The sequence below is a fragment of the Caretta caretta genome, chromosome 6 (genome assembly GCF_965140235.1).
Source record: "Caretta caretta isolate rCarCar2 chromosome 6, rCarCar1.hap1, whole genome shotgun sequence".
NCBI classification, from domain to species: domain Eukaryota; kingdom Metazoa; phylum Chordata; order Testudines; family Cheloniidae; genus Caretta; species Caretta caretta.
This window is the reverse complement of record NC_134211.1, coordinates 60,152,604-60,171,278: the sequence shown is the minus strand read 5'-3', so window position 1 is coordinate 60,171,278 and position 18,675 is coordinate 60,152,604. Positions and strand designations below refer to the sequence as shown.

Below are 18,675 nucleotides of genomic sequence, written 5' to 3'. Positions count from 1 at the left end.
AGCTGCTGTGCTCCAAGAGTGCAAGGCCACTGATCGACTTCTGCTATGAAGGGTAGTGAGTCTGGGAAATGTGCAGGATATAGTGGACTGTTTTGCCACAACACAATGGGATTCCCCAATTGCAATGGGGCGATAGATAGCACACACATCCCCATCTTGGCACCAGAGCACCTTGCCAAAGACTACATAAACCGAAAGGGATACTTTTCAATGGTGTTACAAGTGTTGGTGGACCACAGGGGGCATTTCACTGACATCAGCGTAGTATGGTTGGGAAAGGTTCATGACGTGCGCATCTTTAGGAACTCAGTTCTGTTCAAAAAGCTGCAATCCAGGACTTTCTTTCCAGACCACAAAATTAATATTGACGATGTTGAGATGCCTACAGTTATCCTGAGGGATCCAGCCTACCCCTTGCTCCCATGGTTCATGAAGCCATACACCCTCTGTCTGGACAGCAGTAAGGAACGGTTAACTATAGGCTCAGCAAGTGCAGAATGGTGGTTGAAATGCCTTTGGTTGTTGAAAAGGCGCTGGAGAACTAACAAGGTTGGACCTCAGTGAGATCATCCCCATGGTGATAGCTGCCTACTGTGTGCTCCATAATGTCTGTCAAAAAAAGACGGAAAATTTTCCACGGTGGGCAGTTGAGACAGATCGCCAGGCAGCCATTTTTGAGCAGCCAGACACCAGGGCAATAATAAGAAAGGGGCACTGTGTATCCGCGAGACTTTGAAAAGCCATTTCAATAATGAGTCACAGTATTGTGAGCTGCTTGTCTGGATTGTGCTTTCCCAAACCTTCACCTAATTGGCATCACTGTCCCTGTAAAGTCAGCCCCCCACCCAAGCCCATTTATTTTATTTAACAAACATAAGTAAAGAGGGAGAAGAAAAAGAAAAGGTAACCTTGGGGGAAAGGGGTTGTAAAGTTAGAACAGGAGAAACATTTTTAGCTGTGTAACATAATCACATTCCAGACCACCAAAGGTCTCTGAATGGGTGCCTTCTGTTCCTTGTACCCTTCCCCCCTCCGCCCGAGTTAAGTGAAAGGGATAATTAACTTTTCGCCCATGCCTCAGGAAACGTTTGAGGGAGGGTGATTTTGCGCCAGGCGATGCTGGCTGACTGTCCACCAGGGTCTGCAGAGGGACTCTACCCTCCTGCTTCTGTTCCCGCATTTCAACCAGATACCTCAACATGTCCGCTTGGTCCTTCATAATCCAAAGCATCTCATCCTGCGTCGCACACTCTTGCTCATTGGAAGCTTTCTTTCTCTCTATGTCCACGTCTATCTTCTCGGACAGCGAAAACCTCCATGCTCTCAGCTCTGCGTCAGTTGTCCTGGAGGCGTTCATTGTCTCGGTGAACACGTCCTCCCACATTCTCTTTCTCCTCCTTCTAATCTCTGAAAGTCTGCTTTCAGGTGTTGATGACCCGCCGAAGGACACATTTCCAGCTGTCACTCAGGGGAAAAAGATAAAGGAGCCATTGTACACAAATAATATGTTTCCATAGCAAGGCAGTTTTCATTAAAAAAAAAACAAACCAAAAACCTTTATTACACTAGGTGCAAGCCATAACATAACAAGAATCCATAACCATTCACTGTGTCATTTTGCTGTTCCAGCCATGGTGAGTAGCCCCCCCCCCCCCCCCCCCGGGTCATAGGTGACCTCACTTTTAATGAAGTTTATGACAGGCTCATGTCGGGAGCACAGGTAGCTAGTCAAACAATGGTTCTTCCCCATAGCACCACAGGAAGCTGTTTACGAATGGGGCAAGGGAGGAACATTTTCACTCCCAAATTGCGGAATCTCTCTTATGGGACCCCAGTCCCCTATCAGCCACTTTAAACTACTTGCCAACCTATGCCGAGCACAGTAAAGGCACATTAGTGGACGCATGGTTTGGCAATCCGGAATGTGGGGGTGGGCGCGTATTTGCCCTTTTTTTCCCCGTGTCAGAGCACTTTTAATGAGAACTTGCCCCGTTTCCCCTAGGCAACCCTATGTGATATCAGTCTCCTGCGGGTAATAGAGGCAGAAATGAAGGAGATGCTGCAAGCATCTGGGTATAGACCCAGTCCTTATGCTGTGTACTGCAATGATGCCAGCAGAATTAATTCAGGAGTTGTGTGGGAAAGTGTCCTACCACAGTGAAAGAAATAAGACTGCCCTGCCCAGAAACCTTTTGCAAAGGATTGCAGAGTACCTCCATGAAAGTTTCCTAGAGATATCCATGGAGGATTCCCGGGCTATCCCAGTCCACATAAACATTCTTTTCCAGGGGCCACCCTTTGCGTAGCTGGAGCAGCCTCTTTAAGCAGAGAGCCACAGCACCTCGCCTTTTCTTCACGGTAAGCATGCAATACCTCCGAATGTGTTTGCCCGCTAAAGTTTAACTGGACTTTCATTTTAACTGTATGCTCACCAGACGTGCCTTCCCTAGCATCACGATCCACCACGGTGATCTCCTGTGACCCATAGGGCTCCAGGGTTAAAAATATTTCCTGGCTCTTGGGGAGAATGGATCCACTGCTTGCCTGTCTCCCATTATCCTCCTCCTCCTCCTTCTCATCCACCATATAACCCTCCTTGTTGTCCCTAGATTCACACACCTGTGAGGTGTCCACATTGCTTGCGGGGGTGCTGGTAGGGTCACCCCCGAGAATCGCATGCAGCTCATTGTAGAACTGGCATGTGTGGGGTTCAGCACCAGAACAACTGTTCGCCTCCCTTGCCTTCTGGAACGTTTGGCGAAGTTCTTTTATTTTCACACAGCACTGTGCTGTGTCCCTCATGTAGCCCTTCTCCCCCATTCCACGAGTGATCTTTGCATAGATGTCAGCGTTTCTTCTGCTGGATTAGAGCTCTGACTGCACAGACTCTTCTCCCCACACAGTGATGAGATCCACGACCGCCTGTGCAGACCAGGCTGGAGCACATTTAGGGCGTGTAGTCTCCATGATCAGTTGTGCTCAAGCTGGCACTCTCCCAATGCTGATCAAACAGGAAATGGAAATTCAAAAGTTCCCAGAGCTTTAGCAGGGGAGGGGCTTTTTCCTGTGTACCTGGCTGCAGTGCAGCAGAGTTGAGAATGATCTCCAGAGCAGTCAGATGAGAACTGTGGGACACCACCTGGAGGCCAATTAAGTTGAATTACACAACGCTGCGTCTGCATGACTTCACAGTCGGGCCATGAAAATCGAACTAAGCGCTACACCTCTCGCAGAGGTGGATTACAGAAGTCGATGTAAAGGACCTGGTAGTGTACACACACATTAACAGGTCAACGTAAGGCGGCTTCCTTCAATGTAACTCTGTAGTGAAGACCAGACCTGAGTCCTGATGGCCTTTTATCAGACCCAGGTGCTCATTATTCAATTAGCTGGCTAGATGGGCTACTTAAACTAGCTCATCACAGGCCTTGACTCCCCTTAAAGGGAACAGTAATCCCATGACAGGGAGGATGGGGCAAGAGTCAGGGGTAGTATGAGGGAAATGAGAGTTTTAAACTGTCCCCTACCAAAGACCACTATGCTGCCATTTCAGCTACACTTTACATCCATTAAAGTCACCTTTCTACAGTAAAAGCTAAGCTAAGAGCTATTTAATACTCCAAAGTTAGATTTTTACAAAAGAAAGTGAATTTAAATTGGCTATTAGACTGCAATTACTGATGAGAAGGGCAGTGAGGCTTCTGAGGATAAGGAGTTGAGGGAAAGGGTCCAACTAGACAAGAGAAACTTTCTAAAAGAGAGAGCAAGCACCCACACAAGAACATGAGCAAGGAATGAGGGTTATAATACATATTCAAAGCAGTAGAGAAAAGATTTTATAACCATTTCCTTATTGTAGTTTTGTCTCCTCTGAATCTGTTACCTCATCAAACTTGGAATTGCTTTTCCCCCCCATTTCTCAAAATTAGGAAAGAGATTCCTTTCCTCAACCTGCACAGCCAGCCCATCAGTATCCACAGATACATCTGGAGAACTGCATGTGAGACACAGTGGCAGCTCACCAGTGAGATGTCTTTGCACCAAGCAGCTTCGATATATGCCTGGTAACCCTATTACAAGCTCCAGCAGATAATTTGGATTATAAATACTAAATGTTAAGTATGTTTTTATATACATTTTCTTGAACAGTTCCGCTGCTTGAAATTTTCTAGATAATGTTACAGTCCAAACCAAACTTTGACATCTAATTTAGGATGATAATTTTAGAGATTATCTCCAAAACTATGACACAGCCTTAACAACAGATGAACATGTCAATATAGCTCCAGTACAGTATATCTTCTTGCCTATTTGTTTTTTTTATCTTTCTCAGTAAGATAATATAATAAACTAAAAGGACAAATTAAAAAGGACAAATTAAAAAAATAAACCTCTTGACATATCCTTGACGTACCATGCGGGGTTTTTTTCTAGTACAAAACAACCAACAATTTTGCATATGCTGTTTCCTGCCAGCTCACAGTAAACAGAAACCATTTTTTCAATATGAAACCATGGCAACTGAAAATATTTCAGTCAGATCTTAAACATCTAACAGCTCTCAGAGATTCCCCACAATTATGTTTACTTGATATTTTGTGCCTTGTTTAGTGGTAAAATTGCACATGCAAACGACCATGCAAGCAGAAAAAAAGTATTTTGTTTAAAACATCCATTTTATTAAAAAAACATTTTCACATAATCTCCAGGTGACACAGATGGATGTCAGCACAGGGAACCAAACAGAAAATGTAATCATAGTGACATCAAATTTAGCTGAGGAGCACTGGTATGACATATACAATAGGTCCAAGACTTCTACATCCAGTAGTAGGTATTAACACTGGAGCCCAAGTTTCACTGAAGGAAAAGAAACTGACAAATAACAGAGACAAATAAAGCTTTTGCCTAAGATATAAGGGGTTTTTTTGTGTGTGTGTTTTTTTTAAAGTACAACAGCCATCCCTATGAACCATAAAGAGATCTCAGAGATACATAGAATTCCCTCAAAAATCCTAGAACAGTAAATTCTGAATAAACTATTCCAAGATCATCTGTCTTTAAAGAAAATTTTACAGCAGAGTAGAATACTCCAGGTTGTATAATCTCACTTTAAAACAAAATACTGATGTTAACCAATTTGATTTATTTATTTTTGCATATCAGACCTTCCCTAAGAAAAAAAGGTTTAAGTGCCTACGGCGCTAATTTTCTCTCAGCCTCTAGATATTTTAACAGGTTACAATGAAATTCTCTCTACAAAGAAATGTGAAAAATTCCTAAAAGCAATCTATTGAATCTGTTGATTCTTTTTATTTGGCTTTTTCTCAGCTATTTGCATGGAGTGGAAGGTCTACTAACTGACTTCACCAACACTGGGATTTGTTTTTCTTTGATACTTTCCTTTAATTCAGTAGTTTTTATTATGGGAAGGAAACAATACCCAGTTACTGAGGTAAGAGGACAACTGGCAGTAGCAAATAAGCATAAAGAACACAAACTGACTTGACTCTTCTACAAGATCAACCTTAGAAAGAGGACAGTACCAATGAGACAAACCTCAGGTAACTAAAACCAGAAGGGAAATATTAAAGGTGACCTGCAAACAAATATTGGGGGCTTCATCCTCGGCTGATGTAAATCAGCACAGGGCTATTGATTTAAATGGATCTATACTGCTTTATACCAGCTGAAGATCTAGCCCTTAGTTTTTAGAATTATATGCTGAACCAGTAAAGGTAACAGCGATGATTATCATATAACAACTGAAAAACTCCCCCCACCCCATTTTACACACACTTGCTCTCTGTGAAAGCCCAACTCCACACCCAACTTCAGATTGGAGCCACCTATAGGGATATAATAGAACAAAAATATTTTAAAATTATATTAATTTGCTTGGTTTCTCTTTAAAAATATCTTTGTATCAAAGGAGCCTTTGATATGTTTATAACACTAAGCTCTACAAGTTAAGTCCTCACTGGTGCTTAATAAGTGCGGAGCAGTTGAGGGGAGAGCCACAATGGGGCTGTTTGAAGGTAACTGATTTTGAAACCGGTTCTATGGCAGCATCAGCCCGAAGTGATTTAAGGTACGCACAAGTATCTCCCTCAAATTAGAAACCTTTCTGTCCTTTATTAACAAATGTTTAGAGCTACATGAGTTATGTCTAGTATTACTGATGTTTGTAATAGGTTTGATTTTATTTTACCCTTTTGCCTCCCTTTCTTAAATATGTTCCTATTCCAGGGTAAGAAACAGATTCTTGAGATTAATTTTACCTAAAAGAAACACAGGTTCTACAAGACACAAACTGAATGTTTTACAGATTATAGGAACAACAAGCAATTAAAGTTTCCTCTGAACTAGTACAAAAAACTCATCTTTTTCTGAGCTAGCTACTGAATTTCAGGTGTGTGGAACCTGTAGAGAACTCGACTGTCCTATACGTGTTGCAAGTAACTTGCAAACTGTCTTAGACAATGCATGCATTTGTGAATTAGATATATTGTGTGCCCTGATCATAACAGATACTTTGTAGAAAATTCTAGTTATCCATTTTTGTCTGTATTTACTGCAAACCATTTTGTGGCTGTTACACTGACATTTGCATATTTTTTCTATTGATCTGATATATCATCTCACAGACACTATGCTGTGTTTCCTGTGTTCCTACAATCCTTTGCCTACATTTATTTGATCTAAATAATTTAAAATGTTGCATGTATAGTTGTCTGTGGCAAATGAATACAAATTGTTAAAAATCAAAGATCTTTGTTTCAGGACTGCTGGCTTGAATTAAAAATCATTTGATTAAAAGAATCTCTTGCTGAAAAAAGTAAACAATGATTTCCCTATACTTAATCATAATGGGATTACTACTATTAATTTTAATATAAAATATTGAACAATTAAATTACATTTATAGCATTTTGCATCATCTTTGGTTGAAACCTGATGGCATCCCATTAAAAGATAATTTTCCATATATCTCAACCACTCTCATATTTATACACCCAACAGAAGAGTCCCTGGCTTGCCAGTTACACATAGGATGATCTGACCCTATATCTCTCTGTCTTTAGATTTGGATGCTACAGTTGATAGGATGTATCAGCATCTAGCAGAAACCGGAATTTGGAACTGTTAGCTGACTGAAAGTGAAAAGAGAAAACATTGGTGACTGGGAGAAACAATTGAAGGAAATGGCAGAGATACTGGGTGAAATCCTAACCCCCCTAAAGTCAGTGGGGTCAGAAATTTACCCAATATCTTTACATTCATTTTAAGATCAACAGGTCCAGTTAAATTGAACCCAAGAGTCTGGAAAGAGTGGGCTGAGGAGCCCTCCTGCCCACTGATGTTAATTTTTAATATATCTTGGCATACCGAGGAAATTTCAGAAGACTGGAAAAGTGCTATTGCCATACTGACATTCTAAAAGGGTTAGCAGGATGACCTGGATATTATAGGCGAGTTACCCTGACATCAACCTTAGGGAAAACAATGGAAAAACTAACACATCATTTAGTCAAACGATGGGAATACAATTAATGCCTGTCAACATGGTTTCATGGAAAATACCTCATATAAAACCTGATTTTTGATATGATAAATTTGGTGGATCATGATAACTATGTTTTTAGATTTTTGTAGAGAACTTGACTTAGTATCACACCATATTCTGATTAAAAACATAGTGATATATAATATCAATAAAGCACACCTTAAATAGACAACAACTAGCTATCTAACATATCAAAAAAGTAGCTGTCAATGGGGAATCATAAGAACGGCCATACTGGGTCAGACCAAAGGTCCATCTAGCCCAGTATCCTATCTTCCAACAGTGGCCAATGCCAGGTGCTTCAGAGGGAATGAACAGAACAGTTAGTCATCAAGTGATCCATCCCCTGTCCCCCATTCCCAGCTTCTGGCAAACAGAGGCTAGGGACACCATCCCTGCCCATCCTGGCTAATAGCCATTGATGGACCTACAAGGGGGGATTTGACAGCTGCTTTCAACTACCTGAAAGGGGGTTCCAAAGAGGATGGATCTAGACTGTTCTCAGTGGTACCAGATGACAGAATAAGGAGTAATGGTCTCAAGTTGCAGAGGGGGAGGTTTACGTTGGATATTAGGAAAAACTAATAGGAGGGTAATGAAGGACTGGAATAGGTTACCTAGGGAGGTGGTGGAATCTCCTTCCTTAGAGGTTTTTAAGGTCAGGCTTAGCAAAGCCCTGGCTGGGATGATTTAGTTGGGGATTGGTCCTGCTTTGAGCAGGGGGTTGGACTAGATGACCTCCTGAGGTCCCTTCCAACCCTGATAGTCTATGATTCTATCTTCCATGAACTTATCTAGTTCTTTTTTGAACCCTGTTATAGTCTTGGCCATCACAACATCTTTTGGCAAAGAGTTCCACAGGTTGACTGTGTGTTGAGAGTCATGAATGAATAGGGTGTTACTTGTTGAGTTTCGTAGGGATCAGTTCTGGCTTAATGCTATTCAATATTTTTGTCATCAGTAATGTGGAAGTAAATATAAAATCACTACTGGTAAAAAACTGTGGATGACACAAAGGTTGGCAAAGTTATAAAAAGTGATGAGGACTGGGCAGTCATACAGAGCAATTTGGGACACTTGGTAAGCTGGGCCCATTAAATAAAATGTATTTTAATCAACCAAATGCAAAGCTGTACATCTAAGAACAAAGAATGAAGTCAGTACCCATAGAATCTGGGACTGTATCTGGGAAACCAGTGACTCTGAAAAGGATTTTGGGCTCACAGTGGACAAGCAACTCAACATGAGCTCCCAGTGCAATACAGTGGCAAAAAGGGCTAATGAAATCCTTGGATGTATAAATAGAAGTGGGAAAGGGATTTCACCTCTATAAATGGTATTGACAAGACCAATACAGGAATATTGTGTCCATTTCTTGTGTGTCCATATTTTTAAAAGGATGTTGAAAAATTGGAGAAGGTGCAGAAGAGAGAGACAAAAATGATTTGAGTACTAGAGAAAATGCTGACAGTGAGAGACTTAAAGAGCTCAATCTGTTTAGCTTATCAAAAAGAAGATTGAGAGATGACTTAAAAGACTCTTCTGTCTGCTGGAGAAAGGCATAAGAACCAGTGGCCAAAAGTTAAAGACAGACTTCACATTAGAAATTTTTAATAATGATGGTATTGGAACAAACTACCCAGCGAACTGGTGGATTCGCCAACTTATGATGTCTTCAAATCAAGACAGGTGCCTTTCATAAAAATATTCTTTAGTGAAACATATTATTGGGCTAAATGCAAGGGAACTGAATGAAATTCTATGGCCTGTGTTGTATAGGTCAGACTAGATGATGTAATATCCCTTCAGGTCTTAAAATCTATGAAACATATGACTCTATGAATAACTAGTACAACATTATCTCAGCCTCCCTTCCCTCCACCCCCAATCATATCCCCTGCAAACATGGGTGCCTTTAATGGCCATTGGAAGATATTTGAAAATTCTAGCTAATAACCTTATGCTTGAAAAGGTAGTCTCAAGGTAAAAAGAGGCACTAAGTAAGTCTAAAATAAACTCAAAGAGTTGCATACTTTGTTAGCTGAGAAATAAGCCATCCTGTAAAACTCACTTGCACTAACCAGGCCTGAAAAATTCAGGAAGGGTTTTTTGGAGGTCATTAAGAACTCCCTGGAGATCCCTTAACACAGTGAGTCTTAATATAGATTTGAGAGGAGTTGCTTCCTTGACCTAAACAAAGAGGGGCTGTTGTATTAATTTATATGGAATGTATTTGCCAAAGATATTAACGTGACTATGTAACTGTCCAACATTAAACAGTTGGAAACAAGGTTTGGGGTTTTGTATACACAGAGACCTCAGCCTGCTTAGTACCATTTTAATGGTAAATACCATTAAAAATCTTTTAAACCTTTCATAAAAGATACAGAAAAAGAAGGAAAAACAGCTAAAGCATTTGAAATGTAATGTAATAAGCCAGGCTTTCACTTTAACAACATTAGATGGAGACAGATTTTAGAAGGAACCCTCCCACCCCCAGTCCCTATTCTGACAATCTATTACATGGGAACAACTGTCCTTTTTGGGAAAAAGAGAAAAAGTTAGTTGAGATGGACTGCAGCTGTTATTATTGCTGCTGTTAAAGTCTGATCTGGTTTCTTGGAAAACAAAACAAGACAAACACACAGAAAAGGGGAGAGAAAAGAACAGCACAGATAGAAAATGCAGCTTCTGTGTCTGGTGTTGACTCTTACTTGCAATCTTACAGCTGAAAAAACACAGGCATGGCACTTGATCACCTTAGTCATTTCAAGACCTTGCAAACTTGTACCTCCGTAGGGTTATTTAGGGTACTGCTTTTACAGTTGCCTCTCTTGCCACAGGCTGACAGCAGTGTTGCAAAATACACAGTGTAGGCCAGCTAAGCCAGATTTTTATTAGACGGGTGGGGGAAAGGAGAAGTATAGCTTTACCTCAGCTAATTTTCCCTCAAAAGTCTTATTTTAAGAACCCCAAAAGGCACGATGGGAGGAACAGCCCATCCCTTCTATGTTTTGTCCACCAATTAGGCCTAATTTCTGACACACCAAATTGCTGATTGATTTCCAGTCCCACACTTTTCTTGATCTTTACCCCATCTTTGAGTTAAATTAGTAGGCCTTTTTGTTGGACTAATTTAGTCTGTCTCCCTTTTTCACCTTTTCCCACATTTATCATTGATTGGAACATTCTATAAGCTTTCACTCACTTCTCACAGTTGAGGTAACATTTCTAGACCCAATTATCACAACAAGGCCTATAAGGAATACTGACCAAATGTTTCAGAAATTACTGATAAATCAAAAAGTTGCAGGCAGATGGAGTCCAAATTCGTCCTGGAGCTGGATTCAGATTAAGAATCTAAGAACAGTCATATAGGATCAGACCAATGGTCCATCTAGCCCAGTATCCTGTCTTCCAACAGTGGCTGATGCCAGATGCATCAGATGGAGTGAACAGAACAGTTTTGAGTCACCCAGTCCCAGCTTCTGGAACTCAGAGGTTTAGAGACAGCCAAAAAAAGGAGAAAGTCTTCAAGAGGAGCATGAAAAATTATATATGGAGCCCTGCTTGTACCACATTACAAAACTCCTCTATTTGGCATTGAGGATATAAGCATTCATTCCCTACAGAAGGCACCATTGGGACTTTGAAGCACCAATAACAGAACTTAGCTAAGTGACTTAAAGACTAAAATGAGAATATTCTTCATCAGAACGCAGCTGACAAACTTTGATACACTGGCCCCTGCCACACACATCTGAAAAGGTGATTGCAGAAACAGCACCTTATGAATTAAGAGAGAAAATAATGGATTTCTGTTAGTGCACCTGCAACTGAAGAGGCCTGAACGAAAGTACTGACAATTTCCAGAGCTCAAACATAAGACTACTATAAAGTGGGTGCACAACTGGTTGAAAAATTGTACTTAAAGAACAGTTATCAATGGTTTGCTGTCAAACTGGAAGGGTGTATGTGGCTGAGTCCAGCAGGGTAAGTCCGGCGTCCAGTACCATTCAATATTTTCATTAATGACTTGGATAATGGGGTGGAGATTATTTTTTCTAAAATCTGCAGATGACATCAAGCTGGGAAGGGTTGCAAACACTTTGGAGGACAGGACTAGAACTCAAAAGAACACTGATAAATTACAGGATTAGTCTGAAATCAAAAAGATAAAATTTGGTAAAGACAAGTGCAAAGTTTTACGCTTAGGAAGAAAAAATTAGATGCACAAATACAAAATAGGAAATAACTGGCTCGGCAGAAGTACTGATGAAAAGGATCTGGGGGATTATAGTGAACCAAAAGTTGAGTATGAACCAACAATGTGATACAGTTAAGAAAAAGGCTAATATTTTGGGATGTACTAACAGGAGTCGTATTTAAGACATGGGAGGCAATTGTTTTACTCTGCTCAGCAGTGGTGAGGCCTCAGGTGGAGTACCATGCTCTGTTTTGGGCACCACACTTTAAGAAAGATTGGACAAATTAGAAAGAGTCCAGAAGAGAGCAACAAACATTGTAAAAGGGTTTTGAAAATCCAGCTGAGGAGGAAAGGTTAAAAAAACTGGGCATGTTTGGTCTTGAGCAAAGAAGACAGCGGGGGGGACTCGATAACAGTCTTCATATGTTAAGAGTTGTTATAAAAAGGATGGTGATTAATTGTTCTCCATGTCCACTGAAGGTAAGACTGTCAGGGATAGTCTAGGGAAGGTATACATGGTCCTGCCTCAGTATGGGGATTTAAACTAGACGAGCTCTTAAGGTCCCTTCCTGCTCTATATTTCTATGATTCTATGTTGAGGTGCCTTGATGTGAGGCACCAATATCCAAAACACCAAACTTTAAAGATGCTGGGGTGTAGGGTACTGAGCTCCTGAGACATCACAGTGAGATCTGCAGAGGCACCAGAGTATTTGAACTTCTGAGGAGCCGGAACACCAAGACAGCGAGTTACTGAGCTGCCGAGCTCTATAAACATTGGAGTCCTGAGCAGCCAAAATGCAGAACTCCACAGATATCAGTTTTCTGAGCCCCTGAGATGCTTCAGCTCTGATCTCCACAGGCAACAGGGCACCCGGCTCTTTGACATGTCAAAGGCACAGGAATATCAATTACCACTGGTGGTGGATCAACCCTAAGGGTGAGAGGACTTAAACCTGCACTTGAGACACTTGGTGCCGAGTTTTTTGAAGCAACCAAGGTGCTTTGCTGCTCAACCCACCAATCACCACTGGCATTAAGGCTCTGAAAATCCCAGATACTGCTCTGTTCTGTTCAGAGGCACCAGAGTACCTAAGGTGACAAAGCACTGACCTCTGGATGTTCCAGAATGCTGAGGTTTGGAGCCATCAAGGTGCCAAATTTCCAAGGCACTGAGGTGTGAACCACCCATGTTGCCAGGTTCAAATCTCTAGTGGCTCAGAAGGTAAAATCCAAAATAGGCACCAGGGAACTCAAGGTACTTGAAGCACTGAGCTCCTGAAGAATGGAGTCCAATGAGCATCAGGATTCTCCATTCCCCATAAATATTATTACAGCACCCGATGTATATTGCTAAATTATTACGATTTATAATTTAAGTGCTGACTGTGTGGTCAGCACTGTACAAGATAACTTTTATATAAGTGAAAAGAGATAATCAAAGTTTTGTTTTTTTTCCTGTTTTTGCCTACTGGAAGGGAGGATTCATAGCCATCTTATTTAGTAGTAGTAACAACAGTCTAAAATGAACCAGGATGCAATATTTCACAGACGTCAACTGACTGTACAAGAATACAAATAATTTCCTTTTGGACTGTACAAGAATACAAATAATTTCCTTTTGGACATCATTCAGATAACCCTTTCGAATCTCTATCACAAGATTTGAAACATCAAAAAGTAGCAAATCCAGGCATTACTGTTAGTAGTGCAAACGACTTCTACTGTACAAATGTTTTAGAGACAAACTTACTTCAAACCAAAACTGAAGGGTAGAGCCAGCCACAGACTCAGAAAATAGGTACAGAACCAGCCAAAACAGGAACTGCTGAACTGGAAGGAAGGGAGTAAAATGGGACCAAGTTGGGGCCACCTTTACCCCTACACTCACCCCCAGAACCTCTCTGAACCCAGAACTGTGGAAACTAAACACAGCCACAAACACACTGGCACCTCCCCTCACCTGCCATGTGTACTTGAGAGAAAATGTAGAGAGGAGCCAGCCACAGACTCCAGCCAGTAGGGGCAGATGCAGCCAAAGCAGGGACCATTGATCCTCTGGACTTTCAGTAAATGTACAATTTTGACTGGACTTTCTCTGGCCTTTGGTGACTAGTTGTTCATTCCAACCCTCTCCTTCCTCCCAGTCTCTTCACCTCAGCTTCACTCCACATCTGCTTCTCTTACCCTCTTTCTCCTCACTCTGTCCCTCTCACCCACTTCCCTTCCCTATCCTAAGTAAACCCACCCCAAATAAAAATCAATGAACTAACATGTTTGGCTTAATGGAAAAAAACATGAGACGATATGAGGGAATACAACCCATTCAGGGGGAAAAAATATGACGGAACAGAAGAGAAAGAAAAACATTTGGAGACAAAATGGAGGAAGGAAAATCAACATCAAAGAGAGACTGGAAAGATTAGATAACCCCACTCTTCACATTACCTTTCTAAACTACATACACATCTTCCATGGTTCAACTTTAATTGATTTCAGTAAAAAATATTTTCTCTGTAGTTTTCTTGTATATTGCTCTCCTCTCATTGCTTCTCTGTTCTTCCTTTTATTTGTCACTTAGTTCCTCCAGTCTCCCTTTGTCCTCCCCAACTTGTTTCCCTGTTAATAACAAGTTATCAGTACTGAGGGAACCATAACATTGAAATGATCTTCTACAATAAGGAATTAAGAGAACCACTATTGAGTGATCAGATGCTTCTCCAAATAAAACTTTAGAGTTGCAAAACTGACTTGAAAATATCATGAGAAAAGCCTCTCGGAGTTTTGGTACTTTCATTTCTGGCAGGAACTAGAAAGTGTAGAAAGGAGCAAAGATTAAATAATGAACAACAATGTATATAAAACTTTTCAAACTTTACCAATGTCTTGATTTGGACAACAGGATAAAGTTCAAGTTAATTTTTATTTTCTTCTGATGATACAGCAAAAGATCAAAACTAATTGGTGAATAATTAAACAAGCTCAGTGGTCTATAAACATGTACCATGGACATGCTGGAACACTTTACAATAGATAGAAATGTCCTGAAGACTGTAGTTTGTTGTTAAATGCATATAAAAATTAAATGTTTTTTATCTTACAGGATTAAAAACAAGATGTAAAGATTTTTAAGCCATATGGGAAAGAAAGATTTAGTCAATATCTCAGTGAGCCTTAAATATAAATAAGTGATTACTAACTTGACCTTCAATTTCTAATGCTTTTTAAAATGTGATTCAACAGCTAGAAATTTTTCAAAAAATGCAGCCAAAAAACATTGTACTTCCAGAAATTTGGGATAGCATCAAACACTTTTACACTTACAGTAAATTTTTCTAAATGTTGATGTTACCAAATAAGAGCATAATAAATAACCTTAAGATATGCACCCTTTATCTTTCACATTATCCTCTTAACAGAATACAATAGGTGGTAGAGAGGATGAAGCAAAGCATTATGATGAGGAAGTGCAAAGCAAGATAATGTTTTATTGTCTTCAAATGAAAATTGGCAATGCACCACTCAGGAGATGGGACACAGTTTTGAAGCTTAATTTTAACTTGCCAGCTTCCAAAAACATTTTTCTGCTTTGAAGCTTTTCAGTCTTCTGCTGTACTCACTCACCCAATAAGAAAAGGAGTACTTGTGGCACCTTAGAGACTAACCAATTTATTTGAGCATGAGCTTTCGTGAGCTACAGCTCACTTCATCGGATGCATACCGTGGAAACTGCAGCAGACTTTATATATACACAGAGAATATGAAACAATACCTCCTCCCACCCCACTGTCCTGCTGGTAATAGCTTATCTAAAGTGATCATCAGGTTGGGCCATTTCCAGCACAAATCCAGGTTTTCTCACCCTCCACCCCCCCCCACAATCACGCAACCACCCCCCCACACAATCAACCCCATCACGCAATCACAGACATGAAGGTCGCTATCTTAAAACAAAAAAACTTCAAATCCAGACTCCAGCGAGAAACTGCTGAATTGGAATTCATTTGCAAATTGGATACTATTAATTTAGGCTTAAATAGAGACTGGGAGTGGCTAAGTCATTATGCAAGGTAGCCTATTTCCTCTTGTTTTTTCCTACCCCCCCCCCCCCAGATGTTCTGGTTTAACTTGGATTTAAACTTGGAGAGTGGTCAGTTTAGATGAGCTATTACCAGCAGGAGAGTGAGTTTGTGTGTGTATGGGGGTGGGGGGGATGTGAAAAAACCTGGATTTGTGCAGGAAATAGCCCAACTTGATTATCATGCACATTGTGTAAAGAGTTGTCACTTTGGATGGGCTATCACCAGCAGGAGAGTGAATTTGTGTGGGGGGGTGGAGGGTGAGAAAACCTGGATTTGTGCTGGAAATGGCCCAACCTGATGATCACTTTAGATAAGCTATTACCAGCAGGACAGTGGGGTGGGAGGAGGTATTGTTTCATATTCTCTGTGTATATATAAAGTCTGCTGCAGTTTCCACGGTATGCATCCGATGAGGTGAGCTGTATCTCACGAAAGCTCATGCTCAAATAAATTGGTTAGTCTCTAAGGTGCCACAAGTACTCCTTTTCTTTTTGCGAATACAGACTAACACGGCTGTTACTCTGAAACCTGTCACTCACCCAATGATTTTCCCCATGATGAACAGACTCTTCTGAGACAGTAATTTTCCTCAATGATCAAAAGAATAATCTTAAAAACGTGCTTATATAGTAGTCAGGAACTGGCAGCCAGTAGAACTGGTAAGATGGCTGTCAGTTCTTCACCAAACTCTGGTAACAGATGTCTGAAGCTTCAAAACCAGGCAATCTGTTAAGGTTTGATAAAACTTCTCTGGTATAAATGGTGACATTCACTTGACCAACATCTCAGACCACTCTAGATGTCTATTGTTCTTCAAAAAGAAAAGGAGTACTTGTGGCACCTTAGAGACTAACCAATTTATTTGAGCATGAGCTTTCGTGAGCTACAGCTCACTTCATCAGATGTATACCGTGGAAACTGCAGCAGACTTTATATACACACAGAGAATATGAAATTCTTTTGTAGAGAAGCAAAGTGTGCGTTGTAAATGGCTTGTCTAGTTTTAGTATTGTTCTTCAGTTGTTCTGCTCAATGTCCTGTATCTAAATAGGAAAAAAATTAGAAGCAGGAAATACTGTTTCCAAGTACAAATTCTTTTAATGTTTTATTATAAGACCACTATCTACTAGTGACTTATTTGAACTTATTAAATCTATTTGGATTGACTGTTGAAAATCTGAACATCACCGCAAATAAAAGTATTGTATGTTGATGTGCATTCCCAAGAACCCATAATTTAAATGGTTCAATAGTCTGCTTCTTCAATTCTGTCTTAGTTTTTGTCACAGATATTTTTCTTAAAAGATATTGCTGTTCCAGCAACAACATCAACTGGATTAAAGACACTATGGCTCATTGATTAGAATACAAATGCATAATATGACTGCAGCTGACTAAAGGCTTTGCTACATAGTAAATAAAAACATAGTACTTTTACAGCATTTTGCATCAGTAGCTCTCAAGGCTTTATAAAAGAGTTGTATTATTCCCATTGTATAAATGGTGAATTGAGGCACATAAAGGTTAAACGATTTGCCCAAGATCACTAAGCATGTCAGTGATAGAACCCAGAATAGAACACAGGTCCCCTGACTCACAGTCCTACATGCACTATATACTTCCTCCATAAGGCAAGGTTTCTCCAAAAGAAAAAGTCTACTGTGTATATTCAAACTTTGCCAGAATATAAGCAACTAAATATTTCAGAAAGCTGCTGCGTAGAAGCATGTGTCATCCAGTAATGTAAAATAATCACTATGATCATACTACCTATAGCTATCTTCCGTTATAAAAATTGCCTTTTGGATCATCATCAAATAAATAATGATCCAATGATTTACCCACCTTTTCAATAAGGATAAAAGTGGTGCTGGAGTATTTCCATCAAAAACTTTAGGCCCAATATCTAGACAGTTTGTTATACTTGGTGCAAATATAATTTGTTTTAGTGACAATATAAAAGGAAGGAAGGAAAAAGTCCAATAAGAGCTTAGATACACCATAAGATGCACTTGAAGCATGCATGGCAAAGCTCATATTACCGATGTGGAGGCAATTCCTTACATTTGCATCTGTGATGATTACTGGTCCCTGAGGATCCAGGAAAGGCACTCCTATGGAAAGATCATGAGGATGCTTCCATCATATAGGAAGACCTGGAGTACTGAAGTTGGGATGCTCTTAGTCTGTAGGACCTTCATGTGGGGTTCACTGAGATAGGAGGAGGAGAAGCAGGGCCAAATGTGCTTCCTAGCCTACAACCAAATCTATGAAGGGTTACATGACACAAAGCATCTGGAGGATCTGTTTGATCAGATAGTCATCTGATTTCCCAATGTGAGCTACTGAAAGAAAGGCCTTCTTAATTCTAGGGTAGGTTGAAGACAATTCAAGTGGACCTATTTCTGGGAAAGGACAAGTTCACTCTCCTTGATGTTTGTTTATTTTAAAAAAAGTCCCAGGCAATTAAGAGCTCCACTGACTTCTGAACTCCGCCCCCAAGCCTCCAGAATTGACAGAGCCTTTCAAGACACTTTCTCAGAGTCCTCTATAAGATAAGACACAACTTGCTCTATAAGCAAGTGAGCTGGGGAGGCTCTTCCTCTCTTGGAAGCACCCACCCACCTCAGAGCTTTCTTGCCACAGAAAGGATCAATGTCACTCCATAGTCTATGCAATGCATTGCTTGCTACTTCAATCCTACTGTCACTGGCCACAGCTGCAGGAACCTGTCTCACCATGAAGGTTTCAGTGTTGTTGTAGCCAAGCCATGCTAATTCCAGGATATTAGAGAGTCAAGGTGGGTGAGGTAATGTTTTA

At 40.5% G+C, this 18,675-nt stretch overlaps 1 protein-coding gene across 4 annotated transcripts in view; it reads right to left on the bottom strand.

Annotated features, from left to right (window-relative positions):
* The window catches only part of FUT8 (fucosyltransferase 8), a 287,005-nt gene that overhangs the window by 91,069 nt on the left and 177,261 nt on the right, over positions 1-18,675 (bottom strand). Inside the window, exon 5 of one of the 4 annotated variants that reach the window (XM_048854025.2) lies at positions 14,222-14,392. The exons of 2 other annotated variants lie outside the window; for them this stretch is intronic. Coding sequence is in view for 1 of the 2 variants with exons in the window: in XM_048854024.2 (XP_048709981.2) it covers positions 1,194-1,384 (191 nt within the window). In the remaining variant the exon portion in view is untranslated. Of the gene's footprint in view, positions 1-1,193; positions 1,459-14,221; positions 14,393-18,675 lie in introns of all 4 variants that reach the window. One more of the 4 variants, XM_048854024.2, reaches the window with a different exon arrangement.